The sequence below is a fragment of the Eubalaena glacialis genome, chromosome 19 (genome assembly GCF_028564815.1).
Source record: "Eubalaena glacialis isolate mEubGla1 chromosome 19, mEubGla1.1.hap2.+ XY, whole genome shotgun sequence".
Taxonomy (NCBI): Eukaryota; Metazoa; Chordata; class Mammalia; order Artiodactyla; family Balaenidae; genus Eubalaena; species Eubalaena glacialis.
Window position 1 is genome coordinate 12,442,972 of NC_083734.1, and position 12,984 is coordinate 12,455,955.

The following is a 12,984-nucleotide window of genomic DNA, read 5'->3' on the forward strand; positions in this document are numbered from 1 at the left end:
CCCAGCCCTCCAGCACTGCTTCATAAAGACCATGTAGGGAGAGAGCTCTAGCCCCTGGCTCTCCAGCCACTCAGTGTTTGAGAGAGGAGGACGCCCTGTGTCTAAAGGTTGTGCCCTGAGTTAGAAACTATCCCATCCCCCTCCTCCCCCTGCACCTGCTCCGGCAGTGAGGTCACTAGGGCTCCGTGCCCTGAGGCCTATCCCTGCTTCGGCAGAAATAAGCCCCCTTGGTCTTCTGGCAAGTGGACCTGTCCAAAAGAACCAAGACCTTGGGGGAGAGAGGGCTCTTCCTCCCTGGCCTTCTTTCCAGAAAGTTAGGGGAAGGGAGCAGATGTTCTCTACTTCCTCATGGAGAAACAGAGGTCCAGGGAGGCAGCCCGCCACTCTGTATTGATACATGTGTGGCAGAGCTGGCGTGGTCCCAGGGCTCCTGGGCACCCCTGTGCGGACCTCTGCGGGCTCAAGTTCAGCTGGGCACCACTCCCTTATGTTTTGTGTCTTCCTTCGTGAGCGTGTGTCTTGTTCGTGGTTGTCTCTCCAGAGCCTAACCCAGGGCCTGGCACAAAGTAGGTGCTTTAATTAACTGCTGGATTAAGAAATGAATGGGCTCTTCCGCCGCCATTTAAAATCCAGCTGCATACAACCGTTCTGCCGCCGCTGCTTCCGCGACACGGATTGCGCGCCAGCGCCTCCCGGCCGACAACTCAGCCGCTATGGAAGACATGAACGAGTACAGCAACATAGAGGAATTCGCAGAGGGATCCAAGATCAACGCGAGCAAGGATCAGCAGGATGACGGTAAAATGTTTATTGGAGGCTTGAGCTGGGATACAAGCAAGAAAAGATCTGACTGAATATTTGTCTCGATTTGGGGAAGTTGTAGACTGCACAATTAAAACAGATCCAGTCACTGGAAGATCAAGAGGATTTGGATTTGTGCTTTTTAAAGATGCTGCTAGTGTTGATAAGGTTTTGGAAATGAAAGAACACAAGCTAGATGGCAAATTGATAGACCCTAAAAGAGCCAAAGCTTTAAAAGGGAAGGAACCCCCTAAAAAGGTTTTTGTGGGTGGATTGAGCCCAGATACTTCAGAAGAACAAATTAAAGAATATTTTGGAGCCTTTGGAGAGATTGAAAATATTGAACTTCCCATGGATACAAAAACAAATGAAAGAAGAGGATTTTGTTTTATTACATATACAGACGAAGAGCCAGTAAAGAAATTGTTAGAAAGCAGATATCGTCAAATTGGTTCTGGGAAGTGTGAAATCAAAGTTGCACAACCCAAAGAGGTATATAGGCAGCAACAGCAACAACAAAAAGGAGGAAGAGGTGCTGTAGCTGGTGGACGAGGTGGTACTAGGGGTCGTGGCCGAGGTCAGGGCCAAAACTGGAACCAAGGATTTAATAACTATTATGATCAAGGATATGGAAATTACAATAGTGCCTATGGTGGTGATCAAAACTATAGTGGCTATGGCGGCTATGATTATACTGGGTATAACTATGGGAACTATGGATATGGACAGGGATATACAGACTACAGTGGCCAACAGAGCACTTACGGCAAGGCATCTCGAGGGGGTGGCAATCACCAAAATAATTACCAGCCATACTAAAAGGGGACGTTGGAGAAAACAGGAAGAGATTGCTAAAGTAACCCATCTTGCAGGACGACATTGAAGATTGGTCTTCTGTTGATCTAAGATGATTATTTTGTAAAAGACTTTCTAGTGTACAAGACACAACTGTGTCCAACTGTATACAGCCGCCAATTAGTTTTTCTTTTTACTTTGTCTTTTGCTATCTGTGTTATGACTCGACGTGGATTTGTGTTTATACAAATTTTATTTGTATGATTTCATGTTAAACCTCAAATAAATGCTTCCTTATGTGATTGTTTTTCTGCATCAGGTACTAAATAGCTCTGTAAAAGTGTAATTTTAAATAAGCAATAATTAAGGCACAGTTTATTTTGTAGGGAGTGTTGATCCATAGGGAGAAACTGGTCCTTTACAAATAGCCAGCTACAGTGTCTACTCTGTTCTCTTTTTGTTAGATGTATTCTATGTTCTAAGGCTTCATTTCCCTGTTAACTGAGGCTTCCACATACCTTTAAGTAATGTTGTTTTCTCTCTGTATATCTGGAGACTTTGTCATGAAAGTTTCTGTGGCGTAGTTATAGTGTTGTGATGAGTGGAAGCTTTCTAGTAGACCGTTAAGTCTTCTGGTTATATTTTGAAAAGTAACTTTTTAATGGCACAAAGCATGCTGGTAGCTCCTTTTATGAATAGAAAATATTTTGCTTTGTTCTTGTCTCTGGAAAGGCATTTGTTATGACTTGCTGTATTCAGTGGTCTGCTAGAAAAGAGCTTTGGCTAATCATAATACCATAACTTTGTTTTCTTGATTAAACTGTCTAAATATACCCAGGGGAAAAAACACTTGAACTGTGTTATAGGAGCCACAGTTTAAGAATATCAGATGTAGTTACATTTAACACAAGGATTTTGGCAAATAGGTATGAAGTTACTAAAGTTTGAACAAACGTTAGATTAAAATATTCGACGTAGTGGATGAGTAAATTAATTGTATACTATTCTGTTGGTATTATGTCACAGCAAGCACCAAACTGAACAAAATGTTTTCTGTTGGGGCATTTTTAGGAAGCTGTATTGGGTGTTAACTGTTTCGTGGTGTGAGTTCTTAGAAAAAATCATGGTAGTAAGTTTCATCATTTTTAGCGCAGTTAGTGCATGAGCTGAATAGTTAAGCATATCCATGTTCAAACGTAAAAGGAATAGTGGGGAAAGGTATCCCTTAAATCTTATGTAAATGCAAATCTAAGTGTGACCAAGTCATGTCATTACAACAGATCTTCTGGTGCATTAAAAAAAAAACAGCTTTAGCTCTAGATTTTGGAGGATGTCCTGGGTAAATTCAAGTTTTGAATTTTACATTCAGTGTAGTTATTGAATTTAAGGTTTTTGTTTTTGTTTCTGTGGTTCCATGTTAGCCATTAGGATTGGCATACATGTTCACATGTGGAATAGTTGACCTCACCTTCAACCAAGTGTAAATTTTTTTATGCTAATGAACCTGCCTTGTTTTATTTGGTGCCTGCAACTTTCTTTGTTCCGATGATGTTTGTACTTGCTGCGCTATCAAGTTACAATGCTTTTGGCGTTTTGCTCCTGTTTTGCTATTTGACCTTACACCTAGGCCAAGTACCAATGTTGGCTATTGCAAGGGATTGTTTGATTCTTTCAACATGCAACCTTAGGGAACAGAAAGGAGATTTTCATTTTAAGTTATGTTGTCAAAGTCAGGTGCAGTGTCTTTAGGGCAGTGAATCCTGTAAGTTCAAATTTATGATTAGGTGACAAGTTGACATTGAGATTGTCCTTTCCCTGATCAAAAATGAATAAAGGCTTTTTAAACAAAATCCAAACTCTTCAGTCAAGTCTTGATATATATGACTTTGAAGAAATACACTACATCTAGAGATTATTGTCTGAGATCTTTTAGAAAAACTGAAGTACTTATGACAAACATAATTAACCTGTATATTCTTAAATATGCTTCCTGAGTTGTTTTGAGCAAGTTCTATGTGTTGCTACTTACCCTGAAAGAAACCTAATTAGCAGTTTTGTTGATTAACACGTTAGTATTCTGTAGTCTGATGGCTACATTTACAAGATTAGGGATTAAGAGTTAAAATGTCATTGGGATACTAACATGGATAAGCAGAGCATTTATTTCATTCTCTTCCATGCATCTTTTTCATAATGGTGACAGTAACTGGACCCTTTTGCTAATCTTATAAATTTCAATACAAAGAAACCTGAGAAATTAATTGCTATAGGTTGCAAGTATTTGATAGGATGTCCACCACAGGATACTACGTTTCACTGATTAAAAAGGTGATTCAAGGACACTGCAATTATAATTGAATTTTTAAATGTCATTTTATATAAACTGCAATTTTTAGTTACAGGTGTGTGTGTATGTGCGTTTCTACCATTTGAATTGCTCCTAGTGTTAAGCGAAGTCAGGAAATGTCATTCTGTAAAAATCTCTCAAACTTTCCAACTTAATAGAATTGCTATCTACTGTGGTCTCAACTTTCTGAGCAAAAGCGATACAACTTTGTTTTCATGTAGTCATTCAAAAGTGTATTGCCAGAAAAATGTGGGCTGTTTTTAGGATTGGTTGAGGTTTTATATTTTTCTTTGTCTTGAAATAGTCAGATGTGGGATTTCAGTGAGTTTTGGTTGAATAGAAAAAAGTTGAAACTTAAAAAAAAAAAAAAAAAAAAAATGAATGGGTTCCTCTAAGCTTCAAGTCTGCTCATCTGTAAAATGAAGACCGAGATGCTTGTGCCGCGAAGAGTCAGCCAGAGCTTTCCCCGGCGTGGGCATCAGCCCAAAGGGCGAGTTTCCTTTCTCCTCTAGACTCTCATCTCTGTTCTGACCTCAAGCTCGGGGAGGGACCTGGGGACGAAAGATGTCCCTGGTGTGCGCCCCAGCTCACGGACACCATGCCCCCAACTGCTTCCTTTTCAGATTCTGAAGAGCGCCTTCAGGCCAGGGAAGGGAGCAGGTCCTACCAGCCCAGGGCAGGGACTTGGAGCCCCGGGACCCGCACTGATGCAGGCGAGCCGGGTGCCACCGGCTGCCCCTTTGGCAGGTTCTCATTTCTTCTTAGTGCTGCATAATATTCTATTGTCGGGATGGACCGTGGTTTATCCAGTCACCTCCTGAAGGGCATCTTGGATGCTTGCAAGTTTTGGCAATTATAAATAAAGCTGATAAAAAACATCCACGTGCAAGTTTTTGTGTGGCCATAAGTTTTTAACTCCTTTGGGTAAATACCAAGAAGCACAATTGCTAGATCAGATGGTAAGAGTATAGAAGACTATTTTTTTAAAGGAACTGTATTATTCAAAATGTCAAGGTCACAAAAGACTAAGAAAGACTGAGGGATTGTTTCACATTAAAGGAGATGAAAGCGATATGATAATTAAATGCAACATGGGATCCTGGACTGGGTCCTAAACTGGAGGATGCAATGCATATTATTGGATCAATTGATAAAATTGGAATGTAGACGCTAGATTAGGAAGAAATAGATCAGTGTTGAATTTACTGAAGTTGATGACTGTACTACGGTTATGTAAGTGAAATCCTTGCACTGAAGCATTTAGGGGTAAAGGGTCATCCTGTAAGCAACTTACATTCGAGTGGTTCAGGAAAAAAAAAAAAAAGATATAGCAAGAAAGCAAATGGGGCAAAATGTTAATAATAGATGAATTTGGGTAAAGATTGCTTGGGTTTCTTTGTACTATATTGCAATTTTTCTGTAAGTTGAAAATTACTTCTAAATAAAAAGATAAACCACAAAATGACAAACAACTCAATTAAAAATGGGCAATGGGGCTTCCCTGGTGGCGCAGTGGTTAAGAATCCATCTGCCAATGCAGGGGACACGGGTTTGAGCCCTGGTCCGGGAAGATCCCACATGCCGCGGAGCAACTAAGCCTGTGAGCCACAACTACTGAGCCCGTATGCCACAACTACTGAAGCCCACGAGCCTAGAACCCGTGCTCCGCAACAAGAGAAGCCACCGCAATGAGAAGCCTGTGCACCACAACGAAGAGTAGCCCCCGCTCACTGCAACTAGAGAAAGCCCGCGCACAGCAACGAAGACCCAACGCAGCCAAAAATAAAATAAATAAATAAAAATTTTTAAAAATCTACAAACAATAAATGCTAGAGAGGGTGTGGAGAAAAGGGTACCCTCTTACACTTTTGGTGGGAATGTAAACTAATACAGCCACTATGGAGAACAGTATAGAGGTTCCTTAAAAAACTAAAAGTAGAACTACCATATGACCCAGCAATCCCACTCCTGGGCATATAACCAAGGAAAACCATAATTCAAAAAGATGTATGCACCCGAATGTTCATTGCAGCACTATTTACAATATCCAGGACATGGAAGCGACCTAAATGTCCATCAACAGAGGAATAGATAAAGAAGATGTGGTATATATATACAATGGAATATTACTCAGCCATAAAAAGGAACAAAATTTGTGTCATTTGCAGAGACATGGATGGATCTAGAGACTGTCATACAGAGTGAACTCAGAAAGAGAAAAACAAATATCATATGCTAACACATATATGTGGAATCTAGAAAAATGGTATAGATGATCTTATTTGCAAAGCAGAAATAGAGACACAGACATAGAGAACAAACATATGGATACCAAAGGGGAAAGGTGGGGGGTGGGATGAACTGGGAGATTGGGATTGACACATATACACTATTGATACTATGTATAAAATAGATAACTAATGAGACCCTACTGTATAGCTCAGGGAACTCTACTCAGTGCTCTGTGGTGACCTACATGGGAAGGAAATCCAAAAAAGAGGGGCTATATGTATACGTATAGCTGATTCACTTTGCTGTACAGCAGAAACCTACACAGCAGTGTAAAGCAACTATACTCCAATTAAAAAAAAAAAAAAAAAGGTGAATCATAGAATGCCACATGACCCAGCAATTCTACTCCTAAGCATATGCCCAAAAGAACTGAAAATAGGGGCTCAAAGAAACGCTTTCACATGAATGTTCATAGCAGTGCTATTCACACTTGCCAAAAGGTGGAAACAAATGTCCATCAACTGATAAATCAGTAAACAAAATGTGGTGTATACCTGCAATGGAATATTAATCAGCCATAAAATGGAATGAGGTCCTGACCCATGTACAACGTGGCTAAACTTCAAAAACACACTAAGTGAGAGAAGCCAGACACAAAAAGTCACACATTATATGATTCCATTTACATGAAATACCCCAAATAGTTAAGTCTATAGAAATAGAAAGCAGATTAGTGGTTGCCAGGGGCTGAGAGGAGGGAATGCTTCATAGGTACAGGGTCTCTCTCCTTTGGGGTGATGAAAATGTTTTGGGGACTTGATAGAGGTGATGGTTGCACAATATAGTGAACATAACAAATGCCACTGAATTGCATGCTTTAAAACGTTTAAAATTTTATGTTATGTGAATTTCACCTCAATTTTTTTTTAAGTTAAAGCAAACAAACAAAAAACCAGTCTGGTGACATGGCAAGGAAATGAGCTTTGCCGTCCGACGAGCCTGGATTCAAATTCCAATTTTGCTTCTTCCTAGTTGTGTACCTTGGGCAAGTCCCCAGCCTCTCTGAGCCTCAATGTTCTCATGTGTGATACAGAGAGAAGAATATGTGCTGGAGGGGTTAACTGTGAGGATGAACTGAGATAAGTACGCGTAACATTCCCAGCATAGAGCCTGGCACATAGGAAGCATTCGGTGACAATTATTATTGTTATGATGATGATGGTGTTGATGATGATGGTAGTGATTGGTCCTTGGCCTCTGCCATGCAGTCCAACCACAAACCCCATGTGGATGGTCTTTGTGAAACATAGGGAAGTTCAAAATCAGGCCTTCCAGCCTGAGCACACGTAGGCAGGCTGGCATCATGGCTAAGATCCTAACCCGGAGCCAGACTCACTACTCACTGACTCTTTGATCTTAGGCCAATCAACCTCTCTGTGCCTCTATTATCCCATCTATAAAATGGGGATGGGACGTCCCTGGTGGCGCAGTGGTTAAGAATCCACCTGCCAACGCAGGTGACACGGGTTTCAGCCCTGGTCCGGGAAGATCCCACATGCCGCGGAGCAACTAAGCCCGTGCGCCACAACTACTGAGCCTGCGTGCCCTAGAGCCCATGCTCTGCAACAAGAGAAGCCACAGCAATGAGAAGCCTGCGCACCGCAACGAAGAGTAGCCCCCGCTCACCACAATTAGAGAAAGCCGGCGTGCAGCAACGAAGACCCAACGCAGCCAAAAATAAATAAACAAATAAATTTATAAAATGGGGATAACGATAGTACATACCTCATAGGGTTGTTGCGGCTTAAATGAGTTTGAAATGTGCCTAGAACTTTGCCTGGTGTTGAGGAAATGCTATGTCAGTGTTAAATAAAATAGGGTTTTCCCCGGTACACATGGATGAGACTTTGGTCTCAGCCCTGCCCTCAGGGCTGAGGAGTGACAGGCAGAGCTACACCCTCAAGTATGACTACATGAGTGAGAACCCAAGCCTGCAAGCACACACACACACTCACGCTCATGCAAACTACACAAGAGCGCTGCAGCTAGTGAACACTGAGACAGAGCTGCCCCCCATGCAGAGGCAACTTCCCCAGATACACTGGTCATGGTCACCCCTTTCCAGGTCCAGCCCTCACTATGCCAGCCCAGAACGCCACCCTGCCTTGGCTTTCAGAGCAAGGGAGCAGCTCAAGGAGTCAGAACCCCCAGGATTGGTCAAATCCAGGAGACTGGGTGTTGGCCAGGAGCACAGCATCAGAATACGACCGACTGCCCTGGACTCCTCGGCTTCCAAAGGTGGGTTCCTACCAGGGATCCAGGATTTGACCTCTAGAGGGGTTCTGTATGAAGAGGCTTTGCCCCAGAGGCATTTTAGGAATAAAGCAGAAGAACATCACGTCCCAGGAGCAGGAGGCCGGCGGGGGGCAACACAGAGTCATGGATGACCATGTAGGAAGCCTGGGGTCCAACACTACAAGGGGCAAACAAGAGGCTTTCACTCTCTGCACTTCAACTACCCTATCTGAATGTTGGTAACCATGGTGGTGGAGGGATTGGATGGCCCTAGAAGGTCCACTCGGCTTTGCAGTTTGTGTGTACGTCTCTCACTTGAAGGGACGGGAAGTAGGAGGTTTCAGGGTTGGTTAACTCAGTGGCACCATGGTCTACGGCCATACCACCCTGAACGTGCCCGATCTCATCTGATCTCGGAAGCTAAGCAGGGTCGAGCCTGGTTAGTACTTGGATGGGAGAACTCAGTGGCACCATGATGTCATCGAAGATGCCAGTGTTTTCCATCTTTCCTCTCTGAAATCTTTATAGTGTTGGCCTTTGAGTACTTATCTATTGCTGTATAACAACCCCCCTCCAAATGTATGGCTTTAAGCAACAATATTTATTATCCCTCATGGCTTCAGTGGGTCAGGAACTCAGGAGCAGCTTACTGGGGGTTCTGGCTCAGTCTCTCATGTGGGTGCAGTGAGATGTCACCTGGGGCTGTGCTCATCTGAAGGCTTGACTGGAGCTGGAGGGTCCATTTCCAAGGACCCCCATAGTTCACCCACATGGCTGGCAAGTCGGCGCTGGCTGTTGGCTCCTCTCTGCAGATCTGAGTATCCTCACAGTGGGGTATGTGTCCTTACAGTGTGGTGGCTTGCTTCCTCCAGAGGGAGCAATCCAATAGGGACCAGGGCAGAAACTTCAATACCTTTCACAATCTAGCCCTCTAAGTCTGCATTCTGCTGTATTCTAATCGGTCACATAGGCCAGCCCTGATGCACTGCAGGAGAGGACTACACAAGGGCATGAATACCAGGAGGCAAAGCTACCTGGAGATCTTCTTGAAGGCTGGCTACCTCAGCCTTCATCTGCAGGTTTGCCCTCTTACATACAAGAAGGAAGATTTCTTTTCTTGTTTTTTCTTTTTTTTAAGATTTTTTTGATGTGGACCATTTTTGAAGTCTTTACTGAATTTGTTACAATACTGCTTATGTTTTGTTTTTTTTGGCCGAGAGGTATGTGGGATCTTAGCTCCCTGACCAGGGATCAAACCCGCACCTCCTACATTGGAAGGTGAAGTCTTAACCACTGGACTGCCCGGATAGTACCAATAAGGAAGATTTCTCCTGAAATATGTTCATGTGTATTTATCAGAGAGGAAAATCTTCCCCAGAAATCCCCCAGCCAGCATCCCCTCAAGACCCTCCAGCCAGGTTTGAGCCAATGTCCGTGACCCAGCTGCAAGAGAAGCTGGGAAGGTGGGCCCCATGGGAGGCTGCCTCCGTTAGTAAAGAAGAGGAAGGAAAGTAGCCGTTGGGTGAGCAAACGTCTTTCACAGAAAGCTAACCACTTCGGTGCCCTACAAGAGGAAGTGACCACACTCCCAGGATAAGGGGGTGTCATGTGACCCTTTATATTTGGAGGGTTTAAACAAGCCCCTGGTGTGGGTTCCCAAGGAGAAAGGAAATACTGTCCTAACCTGGGGCTCCTGAAGCTAGCGGGCACACTAACTATGGGCAAGTGTACAGGAAAGAGAGCTGCTACACACTGAGAGCCACAGGCTTGGGATCTCAAGCCTGCGAGCCCCTAGCTGAGTTTAGCCCGTTTTCAAAAGGACACAACAGCATCCTTCACCAGCAAGTTCTATGGACTGGTTGGGATCAGGCTCCAATAGTGACACCATGTGGCCATAAGAAGCAACAGCAGTCATGAACTATTCCAGGCATAGTATAAACCCCCAAAGTTCATGGATAATTCAGGGTGGTCTCAAGATCCTGGATTTCTTGCTAATGAGACACATGCAAGCATGAGTGATTAATTGGGAAAATAAGAGCTGTGATCATATTGTATCCCACATTATGGAACCGACCATTTTTATAAAGCATATACCCAGGGCAAAAGTATAGAAGCATATATCCCAGAGTTAACAGTACTTATCTCAGGCTCCTAGAATCATAGGTACTTTTTTTCCTTTCTTTTCTTTTCTTTTTTCTTTACTTGCCAATAGTAATAATAGCAAATATTAAATAGTACTCACGATGTGCTGGACCCTGCCAACTACCTGTGAATTGGGTATGATAATTATACTTATTTTTTAGAATCAGAAACAGCCCCAAAGAGGCTAAATAACTGCCCCACCTGGTTCTGAACTCTGTGCTCCTCTCCTTTTTGCTATACTATCTTTTTCTTTTTTTTTTTGCCCGCACTTACGGGATCTTAGTTCCCCAACCAGGGATTGAACCCAGGCCCCAGTAGTGAAAGCACCGAGTCCTAACCCCTGTTCTGGGGTCCTTCCCTGTTCTGGGAAGATCCCACGTGCCGCAGAGCAACTAAGCCCTTGCGCCACAACTACTGAGCCTGCGCTCTAGAGCCTGCGAGCCACAACTACTGAGGCCACGTGCCACAATTACTGAAGCCTGCGCGCCTAGAGCCCGTACTCCGCAACAAGAGAAGCCACCACAATGAGAAGCCTGCGCACCGCAACAAAGAGCAGCCCGCACTCGCCGCAACTAGAGAAAGCCCGTGCGCAGCAACGAAGACCCAACGCAGCCAGAAATAAATAAAATTTTAAAAAAAAGAAAAAGAATTATACACATGACCAAGCAGGATTTATCATAGGGATGCAAGGTTGGTTTAATATCTGAAAAATCAATTAATGTAATATATCACATCAATAAAAATCACATGATCATCTCAACGGATGCAAAAAAAAAAAGGCATTTAACAAATCCCACACCCTTTCCTGATTAAAAACACTCAAACTAAGAATAGAGTGAAACTTCCTCATTCTGAAAAAGGGCATCTATGAAAACTCCACAACTAACATACTTAATGGTAAAACACTGGATGTTTTTCCCCTAAGATCAGGAATAAGACCAGAATGTCTGCTCTCACCACTTCTACTGAACATTTTAGTGGAGGTTGTAGTCAGGGCAATTAGTCAAGAAAAAGAAATAAAAGGTACCCAGATTGGAAAGGAAGAATTAAAACCATCTCTAGTCACAGATGATATGATCTTTTATATGGAAAACCCTAAGGAATCCACTAAAGGACCTTTAGAACTAATAAATGAGTTCAGCAAGTTTACAATACCCAAAAGTCCAATTGTATTTCTATACACTTGCAATGAACAATCCAAAATGAAATGATACATCAACTATATCTCGTTTTTTAAATTTTTTTTTTTTTAAGAATTAAAAAAAAGAATAACCAGAGGGCTTCCCCGGTGGCACAGTGGTTGAGAATCCGCCTGCCAATGCAGGGGACACGGGTTCGAGCCCTGGTCTGGGAAGATCCCACATGCCGCGGAGCAACTGGGCCCGTGAGTCACAACTACTGAGCCTGCGCGTCTGCAGCCTGTGCTCTGCAACAAGAGAGGCCGCGACAGTGAGAGGCCCACGCACCGCGATGAAGAGTGGCCCCCGCTTGCCGCAACTAGAGAAAGCCCTCGCACAGAAACGAAGACCCAACACAGACAAAAATAAATAGATAAATAAATTAATTTAAAAAAAAAAAAAGAATAACCAAATGAAATTGAGACAACAATTCTGCTCACAATAACCTCAAAAAATAAATAAAATAGGGCTTCCCTGGTGGCGCAGTGGTTGAGAATCTGCCTGCCAATGCAGGGATCACGGGTTCGAGCCCTGGTCTGGGAGGATCCCACATGCCGCGGAGCAGCTAGGCCCGTGAGCCACAATTGCTGAGCCTGAGCGTCTGGAGCCTGTGCTCCGTAACAAGAGAGGCCACGATAGTGAGAGGCCCGCGCACCGCGATGAAGAGTGGCCCCCACTTGCCGCAACTGGAGAAAGCCCTCGCACAGAAACGAAGACCCAAAACAGCCATAAATAAATAAATAATTTAAAAAAAAGAAGCTTTAAAAAAACAATAAAATAGAATTAAAAATAAATAAATAAATAAAATAAAACGAGACACAAATGAACCTATCTATGAAACAGAAACAGAATCACGGACAAAGAGAACAGACTGGTGGTTGCCAAGGGGGAGGGGGTTGGGAGAGGGATGGATTGGGAGGTTGGGGTTAGCAGATGCAAGCTTTTATATATAGAAAGGATCAACAACAAGGTCCTACTGTATAGCACAGAGAACTGTATTCAATATCCCATGATAAACCAGAATGGAAAAGAATATTGAAGAAAGAATGTATAGAGACTTCCCTGGTTGTCCAGGGGGTAAGACTCTGAGCTCCCAATGCAGAGGGCCCAGGTTCGATCGGGAATTAGATCCCGCATGCATACCACAACTAAGAGTTCACGTGCCTCAACTAAAAGACCCCACGTGCCACAACT

The 12,984-nt window shown here is 43.3% G+C and overlaps 1 protein-coding gene across 1 annotated transcript; it reads left to right on the forward strand.

Annotated features, from left to right (window-relative positions):
- The first annotated feature begins 634 nt into the window (after positions 1 to 634).
- On the forward strand, positions 635 to 1,898 carry LOC133079550 (heterogeneous nuclear ribonucleoprotein D-like). The gene is given in 2 exon segments (XM_061175075.1): positions 635 to 839; positions 841 to 1,898. Coding segments are annotated over 2 exon segments (906 nt in total). The 5' UTR covers positions 635 to 713; the 3' UTR covers positions 1,621 to 1,898.
- Positions 1,899 to 12,984: the final 11,086 nt, after the last annotated feature.